This window comes from Lycorma delicatula, chromosome 13 (genome assembly GCF_047948215.1).
Source record: "Lycorma delicatula isolate Av1 chromosome 13, ASM4794821v1, whole genome shotgun sequence".
NCBI lineage: Eukaryota > Metazoa > Arthropoda > Insecta > Hemiptera > Fulgoridae > Lycorma > Lycorma delicatula.
In genome coordinates this window covers 2,399,010-2,418,953 of record NC_134467.1, presented here as the reverse complement: position 1 = coordinate 2,418,953, position 19,944 = coordinate 2,399,010, and the positions used below count along the sequence as shown (strand labels likewise).

The window sequence follows — 19,944 nt, the reverse complement described above, 5'->3', positions numbered from 1 at the left end:
TATAAAATTTAGAAACAACAGTTTTTCAGAATTTTTAAAAATTTCAAATAGTTACCGTAAATGTTTTCATAATTTCTCATATCATTAAAACAAATTTAAGAAAAATAATTCAAAGAATACAACCAAAACTAAATAAAATTCAAAAAACTGTTGCAAATCTTTTTTCAGGATTTTTACTGTAAATTTTCTTTTTGCTGGGGAAAAAATAACTGATAACTGAAAAAACACGATAATTAAGCGAGGCGACTTTCTGATCCATATATAAAAAATAACAACAATACCTTTGGTAAAAGTAACTGCCGATTCAGAGATTGATGGAGGAATCACACAGATTGATTTCCAGAATGCTATTCTGTAAGATAATCCTGTTACAGCCATCCTGATTTACAGTACGGCAAGACTGACCCACAACCCTGTCCTGTGCTGCAGATTTAATTTAAAAAATTTAAGACTTGGTCGTGGACCCTTATTGGAAACCTGACCAAAATTTCTGGTACCAGGAGTGACCTTTAGCCGTTAGCGACATGGAAATAATGTTGCAATGATCATTATGTCTACAGGCTAAGATCTGGATTTGTGCAAGTAATGATTTCCCCTAACATTTAGTGTAGACAAGAAGGCTGTGCTTTCAAACCGAGAGTGAGTTCTGCTTTACCTTGATCATTTCACAATTTAACCCGACTTTATAAACTCCACTGTTTATAAATCTTATTCTGGAACATGGAGCAACATGTAGCAGGAGAGTAGCCTGTGACCTATAGAGGAGATGGCTTGTGCTGCATTCATCATATATGGAACTGCCAGAGTCCAATTAATTGCAGTCAAAATTAAGGTGATTAAAGTGTTATGACCGTACAAGTACGGTGAATCAGATAACATGATAAGTTATAAAAAAAGCCCCATAAAGATAGATAGATGTTCATTTTGTCAATCTCCTGTGCTGCTGTCCACACAGAAAGGTGTGCGATAGCATGTATCCTATACAGGAATTTAATAGGCTTTCTTTGATTTCTTTTATTATGGTCATGGGCATAGCTACAACAAAAATGAAAAAAAAAAATCACACTTTACCTTTGTTTTATTTGGTACACATTTTGCAATTTTTTCCCATCTGTCAGCTGTACCGCTTTTTGGGTATTTAGCTAAAGCAGTTTCTAGTGCTTTTTGCTGTATCTGTGACCAATTATTACTATTATTATTAGTTGTAGAACTATCATTATTTGCAGACCCTAATTTACCACCACGCGTTTTTACTTTTTTAGGTTCTTCTGGTAATATATAAGTTTCATTATTTTGAGTAATGCTATCATTATCGCTATCACCATTATCGCTGCCGTCAGCACCTGAAGTACGATTTGACAATGATTTAACCATATTTTCTTTCACCTAAATATAGAAACACACAAAAAGATTAACTAATAAATACGAGGTACATTCAAATATTAAAAAAAAATTTCACAACTGCTCTAATAATAGGAGCAAGGAAGATGTGATTCATCATACAAATAATTGCATTTTTGGATATGCCTGTCATCAGTAGGGTTGGCTACTCTTCTCTCCTAGTTGTCAATCGTAACCAAAAGGTCAAAAGGTGAGCAGGAAGTAAAAAGTAGTATTGGGTGGACGATTGTTATTCAATTTTTAACAAATGAAGTAATCAACAGATCTTGAATTTTGATGTAATTTTAAAATCAAACGGCATAGTAGTGTTTCTCTCTGTCTACAGTATGACTGGTATAAATTATTTGGACAGTTGAAGATTAACTCCATGCATACTGGAAAATTACCTGAGTCGATGAAGATGAACAGACTGCAGTCAGAGCGCTTATTTGAAAAATGTATATTAATTACTGTTAGGAGAAATCTCTGAAAAATAATAATAAGAGATCATCTCAAATTAAGGAACATCAGTGGTAATCTGGTTACCTTGTCTTTTACAACCTGACACAAACTAACAAGATCGAATGCTGTCTGCACAATATGAAAAGAATAGAGACAAGTTTTCAGGCTCTATAAGATGTAATGAAACACTAGTCCAAGATTTCACTTCAAAACTGACACAAGCAAGTATACAGTGGTGAAATTAAAATTCAATTCCACTATAGACAGCAAAAAACCATAATTTCACGGGTAAAAATAACAGCAACATTCTTTTACTATTCACAGAGAACAGGCTACCTCAATTTTTACACCGACAAATATCTACACCTGCTTAATTTACTATGCTACAATTTAAAAAAAAAGGCAAATCCTGCAATTCGTTCCAAGAACAGAGTCATCCAAACTTTTGTTTTGTTTTCCTTTAGAACAAAGCTGCACCAGCTCAACTTGCTATTTTACGTATAGAAATACTAACAAAGGTAATGTCGCAGGTACCTAACATATGACCCAGGTTAGTAATTTCAAACAGTCATTTGCTTAACAAATTTTTAAAGCGAAGCAATATGATTAAAAATAGTAGATCACTGATGAAGGTGATATAAAAATTGAACCTGTTAATAAGATCAATCACAAATTGTATAATGATCTATTAAATGTACCAATTACTTTAGAAAATTTCCTTGAAAGTTCTGCTTTTGCCTCAATGTTACAGAGTTTGGAAATATCTGTTTCTTTCAAAGTATTATGTTGTTCAGTTGAACAGGACAAATCTTTTTCCTGTTCTCAAGTGCTGTAATTGAATATAAGTTTTATTAATTAAAAGTGATCACAGGCTATAGTTTATTTATTATTCTTAAATAAACAACAACATTTCTAAATGTAATTTATATGATACTATCTAATAATATTTTATTTCATTAGTGTTACATGCAAAATACAAACACTTGTTCTGATATTGATAGTAATACATAAACTCAGAACACATATGCTGTTAGGCTGTAAATTATCCCCATTCGATTTTTTTAAGAATGAATGTTATTAATAATCTGAAAGTTGCTGCATTTATATACTTACATTTTTTTTAATATGGAAAAACTAACTTTCTTTTTAAATCTGAAAATACTTCTCTGGCCTCATAATTTTTTTCATTTAATACACAAATATTTTTTATTTTAATTTTATATCAGATAAATTAATAATAAGAAATTTGGTGAAACAATATTATTAAATAATTTATAAATAAACGTAAGATTATATTACAATGAAATTTTTCTTAATATAGCGTAACATGTTTTTGTCAGGTAGAGATGTAAAATGAATATTTCCAAAGGCAACAAGTTTTTATTTTAGAACATTAATGTGCATATAAATCCATATATGCAGATAAAAGAATTTCTTTAAAATGTCTCCTGACATTTGATTGTCAAATAAATCAAGAATAAAAATTCTTGATCATTTAATTAAAAAATTTGATTATTTTTTAAGTATGGCCAGTTATCCAGAGTTCAGACCACTACACTTTGTGTTCACAGGTGATTTTTGTTAATAATCATTAATTGCAACACGCCAAACAACATACGAGGCATATTCATAAAATAGGAGCCGTTTGAAACTCGTGAGAAAAGATTTTTATTACAGTTTTAGTTTACTACATATCTACTTCACTTTTCCACAAAATCGCCATTCAGTTCTAAGCACTTTTCATAATGCTCACCAGTTTTTTAACCTCTCTGCGTAGAAGTTCGTCGCCACCTGGGAATTGGACCAGTTGACTGACAATGACAGTCTTGATTCCTCGTCATTTTCAAACCATTGTCCACCAAGCCGCTTTTTCAAATGCAAGAAGAGGAAGTAGTTGCTAGGCACAAGGGGGACTGTATGGATGGTAATCAAAAAGTATCCAATGAAAATCTTGAATCTTCTTCTTGTTTAAGGCAGTCGTGTGAGGACATGCGTTGTCGTGAAGGAGAATTATGCCGCACGACAGTATCCCACTTAGTCGATTTTTGATCGCATGTCTCAGTATGGTGAGCATTTCACAGTACACATCAGCTGTAAATTGTTGATCCACATTCCACGAAATCAACCAAAATGACGCCCTTTTCGTCCCAAAAAATGGTAGCCAACATTTTTCGACTCAGGTACAGAGATTGCTTGAACTTTTGTGGTTTTGGGGAACTTGAATGACGCCACTGCATCGACCGTTGTTTCGATTCTATTTGGTGTAGGATATAGTCTCGTCACCCGTAACAATGTGGGAAAAATATCATCTCTGTCTTGCCGACAGCGGTCCAAGAACACTCGTCCACTGCATATTCTTTGCTCTTTGTGTTGGTTGGTGAGCATTTTCGGTAACCCACCATGCACACAATTTGTGATATTCGAGTTTTGTGACAATCATAAGATAGAGGTGCGTCCAACAAACAGATTCATCAGCCAGAGCACAAATCGTCAATCTCTGATCACATTGCAGTTTTCGGTTCACTTGTTCAATGATTTCGTCGATCTGAATACTGGGCCTGCCACTCTGTTCTTCATCATGCACATTTGTGCGGCAATTTTTAAAGTCTCGACACCATTGTCTAACCTTTCCTTCACTCATTACTGTAGGTCCATACACTAGGCACAACTCCCGATAAATTTCAGCAGCTGAAGATCCTTTTGCGCACAAAAATCAAATCGCTGCAAGCGCTTCGCAACTGGGGGAAGAAACAATTGTTGCAGACATTTCGATTTGCATTCACCGGCAGACACACAACTACCGATTCAAAACAATAGAAGCAGTGACTTCGTAAATAGCCGATAGATGCCCCTGCATGCATGAAACTGTGTTCCAGAACCGATAATATTATAATAAAGCCAATGTCCCTTACTTTATGAATATGCCTTGTATTTAATAAAATATGTAAATTTTAACATTTTTTCACGCATTTAATACAAATTAATGAATAAAAAACAAAGACAAACGTTTTTCTCTTTATTAGACCATTACTTTGCACATTTCCACACAAGACTGGTAGGTTATTTACACCGGAAAGCAATGTTAGAAGATATAATTTCATAAAATAAAACTTCACTGTTTTTATCTATAAAATAAACCTTACTTGTTTAAATCTGTTAATTAAAAATCAAAAAAATTAATAACGATTTAATGTTATTCATAAGAGAGAAGAAAAAAACAGCAGTTTTAAATCGATAAATTACAATCGACCTATATTCATTTATACAACAAACATTGCCGTAACATGATCTGCACAGCAGCTGTTACTACAAAGAATAAAAATCAACAAATAAAAATGCTTTTATTCAAAAGATAAATATTCCTAAACTTTTTTTTTTATCGGTAAAAGAATGAAAGTTGAAATAAGTTTTTATTTTAACAAGAAAAACCCAGTAAATCCTCGATTATCCGATAGGACCTTAATCTGGTATTATTTTACCCATACATCTACCATTATACTACGCTATTTTGGATCCAGACTATTAAAATCAGATTTAATAACTAATAATGGTGAAATTATGACCATATTACGACCATCTAATGTGGATGAGAGTGTTGTAGAACCGGATGAAGTTTGATTGTTTTGATTTAATGAAAAAACTTATAGAAGATACTGATCTTAAGTATTGGAAGCGGTCGATCATCACAGAAACAATATAATTCTGTAACTAAATCATAAGGTTTGGTGATGCAGATAAATTAATCAACACATAACTTAATTTACTAGGAGAAGATACCGAAAACAAATTGATTTTGAAGGTTTTGAAAACAAGGATACTTGTATTCTGAGGCAAAGTAGAGTTAAAGTGATAAAATGGGTTGCGGACATAGAAATCAGAGGGGGGGGGTGGTAGATGAAGAAAACAGCAAAGACATGGCGATAAAGAGCATATTAATCTGTAGAACTGCATACAGACTTGTAATAATGCAGTTTCAGCAAGAGACAAGTACAATTTACCCACATAAAATTTTTGGCGTATTTTATTGATTTTTAATGTTTTAATATTTTTTTTTTTGTCTTCAGTAATTTGACTGGTTTGATGCAGCTCTCCAAGATTCCCTATCTAGTGCTAGTCGTTTCATTTCAGTATACCCTCTACATCCTACATCCCTAACAATTTGTTTTACATATTCCAAACGTGGCCTGCCTACACAATTTTTCCCTTCTACCTGTCCTTCCAATATTAAAGCGACTATTCCAGGATGCCTTAGCATGTGGCCTATAAGTCTGTCTCTTCTTTTAACTATATTTTTCCAAATGCTACTTTCTTCATCTATTTGCCGCAATACCTCTTCATTTGTCACTTTATCCACCCATCTGATTTTTAACATTCTCCTATAGCACCGCATTTCAAAAGGTTCTAATCTTTTCTTCTCAGATACTCCGATCGTCCAAGTTTCACTTCCATATAAAGGGACACTCCAAACATACACTTTCAAAAATCTTTTCCTGACATTTAAATTAATTTTTGATGTAAACAAATTATATTTCTTACTGAAGGCTCGTTTAGCTTGTGCTATTCAGCATTTTATATCGCTCCTGCTTCGTCCATCTTTAGTAATTCTACCTCCCAAATAACAAAATTCTTCTACCTCCATAATCTTTTCTCCTCCTATTTTCACATTCAGTGGTCCATCTTTGTTATTTCTACTACATTTCATTACTTTAGTTTTGTTCTTGTTTACTTTCATGCGATAGTTCTTTTAATATTTATGTTAATAAAATGCAATTTACATTTCTTCTGAAACAAAGAGGATTATTTTCAAATACCTATAAATTTTATATAAAATTATTTTTTTCTCTGTTCTCTGCATTAAAATTTTTTGTCTTTTATTTTATAATTAATTTTGGATTGTTTTATTCAATACAGTATACTTTTTAATCATCTTATTAATTACTAATCTTAATTCAATATTTCAGAAGTTTTCCCAAAAAATTAATTAATTTACTTTTATATTTTTGCCTTAGGTTAAATTGTTTATTCCTATCAACCGGTCTTCCTATTTCATATACAAATTAGAAACAGTTTTACAAGAAAAACTGCCCATAAAAAATATTTTCAAAGTCACGACGATTTCAAAAATTAGTCGTTATTGCTTCAGCAAAATAAATTATTATATCTTTTTTAAATAACTGTAAAACCCACGAAGTTCAATAACTACATGAATCTGGTACGATGCAAATCGACAAAAGGGAACAACTTTTATAACATGATTTACATTTTAGTTTTCAATCACTGAACTACTGAATGTTTAGAAAGTTGCTGTGCTCAGGAATAGTGGAAGTGTAATGATGAAACTTTCTTAATTATTAATTTGTATTTTAATTCATTATTTTATAGAAAAAGATATTACAATAACCAGAATAGTTTATAAAAGTGTTGAAAATGACCTCCTCTAACGTCAATACAATAATGTACACTTTCAATTTGTTTTCAAAATTGACATTAACTGGCCGATGTACTGGAATGTCTTGTGCATATGCCGTTATTGCAGTTTTCAGTTTGTCAACTGTGAGTCATCTGTTGTGATACAGTGCTTGTTTCGCCGCCAGCATCCGTAGAAAGTAATTTGGGGGAGTCAGATAGGGTGATCGTGCAGGCCACAAACCCCCTCATCAAAATGATCCATTCGCTAAAGACATTTCGTAAAAAATTCATTAACCTTGTAAGCTGTGTATACTGCGGCACCATCTTGTTGGAACCGACTGCAATTGATTTTGCATCTGTTAACTGACTGATAAAGTTTGTAAAACAGCATAATGATTAATATTAATTGTATTTTCAAAAAAAATTGGACCCGCAATGCATGTTCTACTCACACCGACCCGGACTCCAATTTTAGCTTCAAGTAATTGATCCAGGTTAGTTGTTGACCACAGTCATGTATTTTGCGAATTAATATACCCTCCCGGATGAAACCGTGCTTAATCCGTAAAAAAACGTAATGTAAATGATACTTATCAAATTTCTATCGATAAAACATTTAAACCGTCGACAATAACTTACTCTTTCGGCAAGATCTGTAATTTCAGTTCTAGAACGCACATTATTTTATAGGGGAAAAGTTTCATTTTTTCTCACAGCTTTGTTCATCCTGTCTTCAATAGGGAAAGACACCCACTTTATGACGATTCCGGTCACCGCTCCACTGTCTATGTTCCTAGCCCTGATGGACTTTACCAGAGGTCGTCTTTTAGACCTTCTAAACTTGATAATGCAACATAGTCATCAGTTTGGCATCTGTCAGCGCATCCCAACCCCGTAGGGGAAGACAACCATCTTGTGGCGATTCCGGTTGCCATAGCACCCCCTCCATTCTGAGTCCTGAGGGGCTTTACTGGAGGTCATCTTTAGACCATCTAACTGATTACATCTCACAGTCATCAGTCAAGCCTCGTTGGGATGCTGTCGATGCAAATGCCTTGGCAGACATTTACATCAGTAAAAATTATTATCTCAGCCAATGCCTTCGCTTTAGGCTTCTTTTGGACATCTTCACTCTTCTTTTCCTACAATATTACCCTCCAACCTAGCTAACTGAAGCGCGAACCATGTGCTTAGTCCAATTTTAATACCGATGCTTGCGACTGTAAATGCCTCAACCGTCGACTAAGTAACGAGTCAATACGATGCTAAACTTATACATTCAAAATGTGTTATACATAACAATGAAATTCAGACCTACATCCCATCACCCACTATAAATATCATACCTGAAGACCGCCCTTGGCAAGACAGTGCCACACTTCACGGCTGTATGGACTACCATGCCCTTGGTAGTGCAGTCACACCCTGCTTACAGCGGCTCCACCACACGACTTCAACAATCACAGTTTTTGAATTAACTGAAGCTCATTGCAAAAATGCCTACCCCCTGCCAATGAAATGTATCGGCCGAAATCCTAGACACCCGGGATCCTACTCTGTTTAAGCATCTTCAGCCGATCTACATAATGCAAGGAAACAGAGGAAACCGGTCACTATTGACCATTCACCACAGACTTTCCAATTAACTCTGAGATCCAGAAAAGAGTTCACTCTCTCAAGTTCTCCGACTACTCTGGTACGTTCAGCCTCATACCAGGAACAGAATGAAGGACATGGTCCATCGTGTCATCAACTCCGCAATCCAGATATAGATTATTTTTTCTCTTTAGCCTCTGGGAATTACCAACAGGTATTACTTCAGAGAATGAATGAGGATGATATGTATGAAAGTGAAGTGTAATCTTGTACAGTCTCTGGTTGACCATTTCTGAGATGTGTGGTTAACTGAAACCCAACCACAGAACACCGGTATCCTTGATCTAGTATTCAAATTTGTATAAAGTAACTGCCTTTACCAGGATTTGAACGTTGGAACTCTCGACTTTGAAATCTGCTGATTTGCGAAGACGCGTTCACCATTAGACCAACCCAGTGGGTTAATGAGTATAGACCTTCTTCTTCTTTTTCCTGTTTAGCCTCCGGTAACTACCATTTAGATAATACTTCAGAGGATGAATGAGGATGATATGTATGAGTGTGAATGAAGTGTACTCTTGTACATTCTCAGTTTGACCATACCTGAGATGTGTGGTTAATTGAAACCCAACCACCAAAGAACACCGGTATCCACGATCTAGTAAACGAGTATAGACCTGAATCTACTAAACTAAACGTAGCCAATCTCTCCTGAAAAACACCATGCCTGGAAAGGAATTGCGTAATATACAGATTAGGGGATCCACCTAACTGTACACAAATGGAGGAAATATGCCGTGCATGTAACGACCCACAGGGGAGTCATTGGAGGAAATATGCCGTGCATGTAACGATCCACAGGGGAGTCATCCCATATGGCCTGCCAAGATGTAAAACCCTGATCTTCAATTTTCAGCATATATTCCGAAGTAAGATCATCTTGTTTGGAAATATATGTTCCTTTTGTTCTATGGCAAGAATATCTATCGGCTTAATACCAGCAACAACAGACTGCCTCCTGCGACACAGTCCTGTAACCGCCGACAACAGCCAACAGAAGGAGACACTGGGCTCTCGAAAGAATGTCCCTGTAACTCCTAAAGATCATGCGATGAGTCCAGACTGGCACAGCGCATAACATAATTGCCTCACTTACACCCTTGTAGAGGATATGCATCGTACAGAAATTCAACCCCCAATCGTAATGGATAACTGTGAATTCCAAAAAAGGCAGCAACAACCTTCTTGGCAACATATTGAAGGTGTTCCTTGGATCGAAGATTCTCATCAAGGATTACATCCAGGTATTTCTGAGTAGAAACATACCTAATGGGAAGGCCGACCATTGAAACTGGTGTTTGGCGTGAATTGGTCAGCCTATCCTTCAACATGATTTTGGTTTTTCTTGACTAAAAATCATCTAAGCTGGAGACTCCACAACCTGAGAAACTGCACGGGCAGCTTGGAGTTCATAAGTTATTAAAAGCCCTGGATATATCCAGAAAAACAGCTAACACATACCTACATACACTGGAGAAAGCAATATTCATCACCTTCAATACGGTGTCCTCCGTGCTCTTGCCTGGCTGGAAGTCATATTGGCTGTCCATTAAAAGTGCTCAGTAGCTAACCTACTAATAATATGGAGATATAAAACTTTCTGAAAATCCTTTCCAATTACAGGTAAGAGCATGAAAGTCTAATAAGAAGAACTAACAGTAGGGTCCTTGTCACCACATTTAAAAAGCAGTATCACTTCCCCATACTTCTGACGAAATATCCTGCAGAAAGCATCCTATTAAAAACCCAAGTCAGAAGCCTGAGAATCACAGGCAACGAGCGAACAAGAAGTTCCACCGTAATACAATCATATCCGGGAGCTTTATGTTGTGCCATATTACAGACTACCTGATGAACTTCTGGCTCGGTAATTTCAAAAGACTGTACCTCAGTATGGAACTCAGTGATTTCTCGCTGGACACGTTCAATCATCATTTAACAAAATGTGGAGGACACAATTTTTATCTGTCATAGCATCATCTGATAAAAGGACTTAGTTTCTATTCTTATGTCCATGGACTTTGTACACAACACCACAAGGGTCCTCATTTCCTTGCTCCTGAACAAATGAATGCCAGGAATTACGCTTAGAGAATCTAATATAATGATAGTACCTGGCCCTCTCCCTGCGATAATTTGCGAGTAAAGCTGTGCATCAAGCAGGATAGCCTTCATGTTATGCAGCCCTCTTGAGTTGACACACACACCGCTTCATCACAGTCAAACCAGCCTGCTACACGTTCTTGGCCACAGCCCTGGGGAATGGCACCATCAGCAGCTGCTACCAAAACAAAAGTAAAATTTTTTGCCATGTCATCCAGTGGGAGCGAGCAGGTCCAGGTTCCAAGAAAAGACTTCAAGCCTGGCCTCAATAAGATTAGAAAACCTAGGCCAATCTGCCCTCCTGTGCAATAAGTGCCCCCGCAGAATAGGAAAATGCCTTCCATGAACATTGCACAGTCAATCAATCAGTTCAAAACGTATTAGTCTATGATCGCTACAGTAATCAACCACACACCAGTCCAGAATCCTACCATGGATATTTCTACCAATGGTAATATCAATATTAGCACCATGAAAGCCCCCCTCTGTCTATAGACCATGCTGATATAATGTAGGTGGGGTGGCAACTGGTCTGCAATATTAAAGATCTCAAAATCATGCTGCGCGATTAAACCTTCAATCAATTTATCACTAAATCACGGTTTTTTGTGCTAAAAAAGTGACTTGACATTAATATCAGTACCTGTAAGCATTGCACAATTGCCTATAAATCTAAGAATCCTACCCATCTTGCCAGATGTTCCTCAGTGAGATCACTATACTGGAAGTACAAACTGACAACAATCAAGTCCTGACCACTACATGATGTGTGTCAGAAGCCTTCTGTCAGCTGCAGCAGCAAGTCCAATATCTTGCTGCTGCGCTAAATTACGATTGACTTCGATGGACTTTCAACCACTGCATCTGAAACATCAAGCAGTTTCTATTCATTTAGGTGGTCTTCTACTTTGATCAGAACTCTTCAAAACAGCCTGTTACCTGAAATTTTTCAATAAGAGTTTCAACTACATTGTGGTGAGGAACAGGAGTGTTTAGAAAATTTTTAAAAAACTTGTGCATCATTAAATGAGTATTTTGTCACCTTCACATATTCATGTTCAACAAGAAAAACTTGTTCTTCTATTGAAAGAATCATTGTTTCTCAAAACTATTGATTCCAATAAATGAAACAACACAAAACAACTGACGTTGTTTTAACTCAACAACTGATGTCTTTGTTTATTATTGAGCAATGCCCAATGAATCCACAGGGCAACCAACCTAACACCGAAAGAACAAAATGCACCATATAAATTCTAAAGCAAACTGCACAGCAACCTTCTGAACGCACTATATTCTTAAAACCTTTTTGTAGGTTACACACTCTCATTTGTGAAAAATTAATTATGTCAGCGTTTTAATATATTTAAATGATTACATAAATGATTTAGAGAATATATAAATGATAGACAGTAAAACAAATATTAGACAATACGAAAGATGTAACCAAGGATGTAATATGTAAAACATATACAGAGGCTAAAAGGGGATGAGCACAGAATAGAAAAAAAGGTGAAACCTTCAAACCGATTGAGTAACTGAAGTAAAGAAGTTATGCCATGTAGGCATAACAGAATCATGATAAACTAAAAATAAAAAAATAAAAAAGAAGAGGATTACAATAAATACCTTATGAGCCATATGTGCGACTTCAGCAGCAGGCCTTCTCATAAACTCACCAATTTTTTCCCAACGTTCAGTCGTACCTACAGGAAATTTTTTAACTAATCTAACTAACTCGGCTAAATCATCATCAGTCCATAAACCACCGGATATGATTGGAGGTCCATTTGATATCACTGAAGTTGTCTGTTTCTTTCTAATATTTATTGTTTTATTAATTATGCTTGTATCTTCTTTTAATTCAGGTACAGTAAATCCAGCTTTTCTACGACGTGGACCACGTGTAGGCACAACAGGGGCTTCTTCTTCTTCAGATTCTTCCCTGTAAAAATTTTTTTCTTAAGTAACAGAATAAAATGCAGTCAGAATATATATAGTTTCTTGTTAGATTCTCTACTAGAAAATCTAAGCTAAGTATACTGTTACACATCAGTTCGCTAAGATCATAGAAATCCAGATCACTGAACAGACAGTAAATAAATCATTTACTTCAATAATGGCAGGGCTGGCTGCAGACAGTGGAATACAGCCAGCAATACACTTACTGTAATGCAACTATATAGTATAATGGAATGGATATAAAATAAATATATACAAAATAATAAATACATTCGGTTTAGTAATGACAGATGACACCTGTCAAAGCTACTGTTCCTTTTGCTGATGAAAAATGAACTTTGTAATATGCGAAAAATATAAAACCTTCACCTGGAGCTTTTCAGATATACATACGAATAGGACTGTTATGATTCTTACTTTCTATCCTATTACTTAAATGAATTAAAACAATAAAATTAAACTGCCAACGTTCAAGTGATCGGATGTTATGTGCTTGAGCAAAAAGCACCAGCGTCCAATGATCGGATGTTCACAATAAACGTGTTTTTAATGTAGTAAATAACATATAAACATTGTTATTACTCATATTAGACTAATATTGAATCAATTAAGTATATACAATGATTTATTTTCAGTTGATAATATTAATTATGATGAATAAACAGAAGGATTTAACAAAGGATTTAGAAGAAACAATGAACGGCACGAATAAAGTCCTATGCAAGAACTACCGCATGAAAATAAACAAGAACAAAATGAAAGTAATGAAATGCAGTAGAAATAATGAAGATGGACCACTTTATGTGAAAATAGGAGGAGAAAGGATTGTGGAGGTAGAAGAATTTTGTTATTTGCGAAGTAGAATTACTAAAGATGGACGAAGCAGGAGCGATATAAAATGCTGAATGGCACAGGCGACACGAGCCTTCAGTCAGAAATATAATTTGTTTACATCAAGTTGTGGTTGCTTTGCGATAGTGTTACGAATTACTGTTTATCATTCTTTTGTTACAAAAGTGCTAAGAATAAAGATTGAAACTGTGAAAAAAAGGGCTTCATTTTACAGTTGTAATGAAACTGCTAGAAATGGGAAATTTTTTTAACAAAGGCTTTCATGTGTTTTTTGACAACTTTTTTATGTCAGTTCCCCTAGCAAAGACTTTGAATTCAAAACTTACACATGTAACAGGGACGTTACAAAATAATAGAAAAGAAATACCAGTACTCATGAAGGAAAAATTCAAAGTTGGAGAAAACAGGTATTGCTGCAAAGGTTTTTTGCTCATGCTAGGCAGCTGGCGAAAAAAAGTCTCAAAAAAGCAAGTACTTCTCCTGTCAACAAATTCTTTAGCCGGCAGTAAATGTAAGTCGAATAATAAGGGAAATGACATATTTATAACGTGAAAGCCATCCATTATTCACCAGTATAACTCTTTTATGGGCGGAGTTGATTCATGTGACCAGATGCTATACTGCTGCTTAGACAAGCGCCACATTGAAATACTGGAAAAATTGCCAAATTATTCAGAGACTGCTCAAGTTTGTTGTATGTGGTTTAAAAAAGGCCTTAGGAATAAATTAAAGATATTTTCAATTTATAAAGTATTTTTTTACTAAAATTACTTTAGTTCAAACTGCATTTTATAAAAAAAAAAAAGTCAATAAATATTTATATTTATTTCGATGAATAAAATGCTCATTTAATTTTCTAAAAACAAAAAAAAAAAAACTTAAAATTGCTTAATAAATAAAAAAGTTATTAATATTTTCTGACATAAGGTCAAATCATCAGATTAGGCCTTGGTAGTTTTGGGTTTACACGAATTTGAATACTAGATCGTGGATACCGGTGTTCTTTGTTGGTTGGGTTTCAATTAACCACACATCTCAGGAATGGTCGAACTGAGAATGTACAAGACTACACTTCATTTACACTCATACATATCATCCTCATTCATCCTCTGAAGAATTATCTAAACGGTAGTTACCGGAGGCTAAACAGGAAAAAGAAAAGTGGTAGTTTTGGGTGGGGAAGCCATGTCAGGTGCTGGCAGTCAAAGGGTTAAAAATGAGAGCATACTTATAATTTATAATAACACAAGAACTTCCCACATATATATAGAATTCGTATAAAATTTTTTATTAAAAGTCTATATATGTAAGAAGGAATATATGATAAACAACGAATTATTGCTTAACGCTTAAATTAAGTAAAACAAAAAAAGGAAGATAAGAAAATTGAACAATCTTTGTCAGACAACTCCATCTTATTAATGAATTAAAATAATCCAATATAAACTGATAAGCAGAAGCCCAATAAAAATAAAAATAAAATTATTACAATCCCCAATCTAGTATCCCTATCACAGCTTTGCCCAAGCTATATGGTTACTTGTGTTTGCCAGTGTGGTCAGGGGATATTAATGGTTGTAACTCACTTTGCTTGCCATTCCCTTCTATTTTTTTTCTAGAGAAAAACGCTTATGCGTTATCATTTTTTTTTTTTCCCCCCATTTAACCTCCGGTAACTACCGTTCAGATAATACTTCAGAGGATGATATGTATGAGTGTAAATGAAGTGTAGTCTAGTACTCTATCAGTTCGACCTGTTCGACCTATCAGTCCTGAGAAGTATGGTTAATTGAAACCCAACCACCAAAGAACACCGGTATCCATGATCTAGTATTCAAATCCGTGTAAAAATAACTGGCTTTACTAGGACTTGAACGCTGGAACTCTCGACTTCCAAATCAGCTGATTTGGAAGCTTATTTAAAAAAAAATATATATATAATTTTACTACCAATTCCTATACTAAGGACTGTACAGTGAATCTAGAAGAAAATAAATAATTAGTTTTAACTTCATAAGTAAAAACAACCAAATGTTAAAACAAATATATAAAAACTGTACGGTTGACTACACACAAATTATAAACCATTTACAAAACTCACTTAACCATCCTCAAGCACATCCTCCTTAATAACAAACACATCCTAATGCCAAATTTACTATTGAAAGTAAATAGTTAAATGATTTCCTGAATATACAGTTGCATATGAGCAAAACTAAATGTGAGTTATTTTCATCCCACAAGTGACAATTCACTCTATTAATCAGAGGAACTGACTGTAAAGTGAACATGACTGCTCTAAAAGAAAGCAATTTTGACTTCTGCTTTTTAAACTTCAAGCGCTTCATAAATGGCAAAATCAAAAGGAAGATCTGAAATAAATTAATGTACTCCTTTCTATTGTGAAACAATGTTTCAACTTAGCAGGAGAAACATTTTTAGGTAACTGAAGAATTTAATGAAGAATTTTTAACATCATTTCTGAGATTTTTTCAAGGGTAAAATCCTTTTAGTACAATTTTTATAGAATTAACCTCTTTTGTGCCCCTGCTCTCTCTATTATTTTTTCTAATTTCCATTAAATGTAATAGAATAAATACCCCTCCCCCCTATTCACAAGTTACAATGCTAAATTTCAGTAGTCAGTTAAACAGCTCCTGAAGTGAAGATATATATAAATAAATACAAATACAAATGCATACATACAGAATTTTATAACTAAAATTTGATATTTCTGAAATCATGAGACTTTAAAACATCAAGAAATATAAAAATCTGGGGAAGAAGGTCATCTATTGATATAAATATTATACCCTACAACAGCCGAAAAACCAAAAGCCAGTAATAAATTAAACATACTTACTGTTCTTCAGCTTCTAATAATTTTAATTTTTGCCTTTCATCCCAATAATCTCGTAAAAATCTATATGTTAATGGTGGTGCACTGACTAACAGAAACCAAATAAACCTTGGCAACTGAAACGGTAATGTATTCATGACACTAGGTTTATGTTGCTCTAAATCCCATTCAGGTGGTAATGCTGACGTGGTATCAATTTTAACACCTTTCTTTTGTTTTTTCATCAATCTTTTTGTTTTCGAACTTAAATAATCATCCTAAAAAAAAAAAATGTACCAACACTCAAATTCTACATATTCTGTGAAGCCTAATTTAAAATAATATCTTATCGAAATCTTTAATTTAATAAATAAATCCTAAGAATACAGAACATATACAAAAATTAATCCAAATATAGGAAATATTTTCTTTCTTTTACACATCTTGGCTTTACTGCTCACCTACATGTTTTTTTTTGTTTGTTTTCAGAGTAACATGAGGTTAGGTAACACTGATAAACATAATTTTGGTTTTCTATCATGCGATACAAGATTTTAATCTGTTTTTTTGATGCTGAAAATGAATATGACTCAGAATCTTTCTATCACCTACCATTTTTGAAAAATTTTTAAATTTTAATTAAAGGATTTTTTTCATTTTTCAACGTATAGTAGCATTTTAAGCTCCTATATTGTACTTTGTTAGGTCATTTTTTATTGTTTAATTTTGCTAACATAATTTGTAAGCATAATAAACAATACAAAACAAAAAATTAAATCATATCATAGTTACATATTATGACATCATATCTAATACTGAAAAGTGAGCCTTCATGGATAAGATTAATCATGTCTTTGCAGGTCAAAACATGTAGCTGAAAACAAAGCTGTGTTGTTTGTATTAAGCACTGGATTTAGGAATGAATTAATTTTGTTCAGTCTTATTGCTGTCTTAAGTTTGTTAACAGTGTAGTGTCATAATGCCTTGAAATTGTCTAAATGATGTGGATGCCTTTTGTTATGTATGTGGTGAGTTTATCAAAAAATCAAATAGAAAAAACATTACACCTTTAATTAAAAAACTTACCATTTGTACTTTCAGTGTACAATTGGTGATAAGACTTGGGATCCTCATATAGTATGCACAATTTGTTCTGTATATTTAAGAGGATGGCTGAAAGGTACATTTGTACAAATCTTTGCCATTTGATATACCTATGGTTTGGCGTGAACAAAAGGATCATGTAACCGATTGTTACTTTTGCTTAACAAGCATGTCTGGAATTTCTAAAAAATCTAAACATACTGTAAAATATCCTTCACTACAATCTGCAATCAGGCCTGTACCTCACAGTGAAATTATTCCATTTCCTGAACCACCTGTGAATGTATGTTTCAAAAGCAGCGATGAAGAATAAGGTAGTACTGAAGAAGACAACAATTATTTTGATTTTGAATTATCTTCCGATAAGCCACATCGTATATCACAAAGTGAATTAAATGACTTTGTTAGGGATTTAAATTTATCAAAAAGCAAACTGACCTGTTAGGATCAAGACTGCAAGGTTGGAATTTACTGTTTAAAAAAAATACAAAAATTTTGGGCTTTCGAAGCTAACAAAAAGAAATTTCTCACTTCTTTATTGATAAAAATAATTTGGTTTAATCCACAAATATTGATGAGCTTATGTTGCACTTCATGAATTTGTCCTAAGTGCAAAATAAGCTTCAACAATTATATTAACCTGAGGACTGGCGCCTTTTCATAAATTCATCCAAGTATAGTTTAAAAGTGGATCTACTACACAATGGTAACAAATATCCTTTGATACAGATTGCTTATAGTATTAATTTGAAAGAGACATATGATGTGATGAAAGACATTCTTGAAAAAATAAATTGCCAAAGATGATGTAAGGCAATGTTAAATAATGTAGAAATTGCAGCTTGGGCTTCATTTAAAGATGTTTGCAAAAGTTTCTCGGCAAACAAAAATCTGACAATTACCACGATATTGTTAATCAACTTCATACAGATCTATGGGATGTAATATGTCCTTGAAAATACATTTCCTCCATTCACATCTGGATTTTTTCCCGGACAACTTCAGAGACATAAGTGACGAACACAGTGAGCGTTTCCACCAAGACATTTTGGTGATGGAAAGCTGCAATAAAGGCAAATGGAATACTAAGATGCTAACTGATTACTTCTGGACATTAATTCGGGATGTGCCTGAGGCTATTTATGAAATAAAAGCATCAGCGAAATCATTCTACCACAGGTATGGTCATGCAAAATTATAAATTTTACAGATTTTAACTATATTTTCCCTTCATTTTTTTTTAAGTATAATTTATTTAAAACTAAGAGTGATAATAAAATTATATTTACAGATCCGAAATGTATGCAAAAAAGCAATTCAAGAAATGGTATCACACTTTTTTGTTGAAAAATGGAAAAAATTTTTTGTTGTCTATCAGTGTAATTTTTCTATATTGTAATGTGTATGAAATAACACTTGTGGGAATTTATTATTATTTTTTATTACAAATTTACATTTTTAATAAGTTATATGGAATACCATTATAAAATATAATGGTTGTAATGCAAGAAAACAAGCCATCAGCATATTTCAACAAGTAGCTTTTGAGTAAATTATTGACTTGAGTGATGTGAATGGTATTTATAAAAGGTTTAAAGAAAATATTTTCTTCCTGACTTACTGAACAGGCAAGAGAGACTGCAGAAAATATTAGGCCAATAAAGAACTGGTTATTAGTGAAAAAACATAAAAGATAGGCAATTATAGAGAAGATATGTTGTGAGAAATGGGGTAGAACATGGAGAAGTATGCTATTTTTGATGTAGATATAAAAAAGGTTTAATAAAGGTTAATAACAATAATTTGTTTTTGTTCACAACATAAAATAAAGTAATTGTACTGAAACAAGTAACATGTAAATTCTTTTTAAAATACAAAATCACATTAAACTCGGATAATAACTGAAACAGAAAACTTTTAACTAAAAAATTGTCATAAGTGAATTCTAAACACGATTCATTTCTGTACGTGTTTCCCAAGATTTAATATGTAAATATGAAGTCATAATAATAATAATGCTACAAAATGAATTTTAATTAAATTTACTAACAATATATTTTGACATAGCAACTAAATATGCAAGTATAAACAAAAATATTAAGCATGTAGTAAATTTACATAATTTTTTATAATCAACCATTTTAATATTTTAACTTTGTCTGTATGTGTGTGTGTGT

At 33.6% G+C, this 19,944-nt stretch overlaps 1 protein-coding gene and 1 long non-coding RNA gene across 4 annotated transcripts in view; one reads left to right on the top strand and one right to left on the bottom strand.

Moving 5' to 3' along the window:
* LOC142334144 (uncharacterized) overlaps positions 1-19,217 on the top strand; it is a 77,128-nt gene extending 57,911 nt beyond the window's left edge. Inside the window, exon 3 of the long non-coding RNA XR_012758783.1 lies at positions 19,059-19,217. This is a non-coding gene — a long non-coding RNA (uncharacterized LOC142334144). The remainder of the gene's footprint in view (positions 1-19,058) is intronic.
* The window catches only part of LOC142334143 (uncharacterized protein F54F2.9), a 51,274-nt gene that overhangs the window by 977 nt on the left and 30,353 nt on the right, over positions 1-19,944 (bottom strand). For all 3 annotated transcript variants that reach the window (XM_075381909.1, XM_075381907.1, XM_075381908.1), the window contains exons 5-7: positions 16,688-16,941; positions 12,640-12,955; positions 1,072-1,386 (exon numbers count right to left, since the gene is read on the bottom strand). In XM_075381909.1, the coding sequence (XP_075238024.1) occupies positions 1,072-1,386; positions 12,640-12,955; positions 16,688-16,941 (885 nt within the window). The remainder of the gene's footprint in view (positions 1-1,071; positions 1,387-12,639; positions 12,956-16,687; positions 16,942-19,944) is intronic.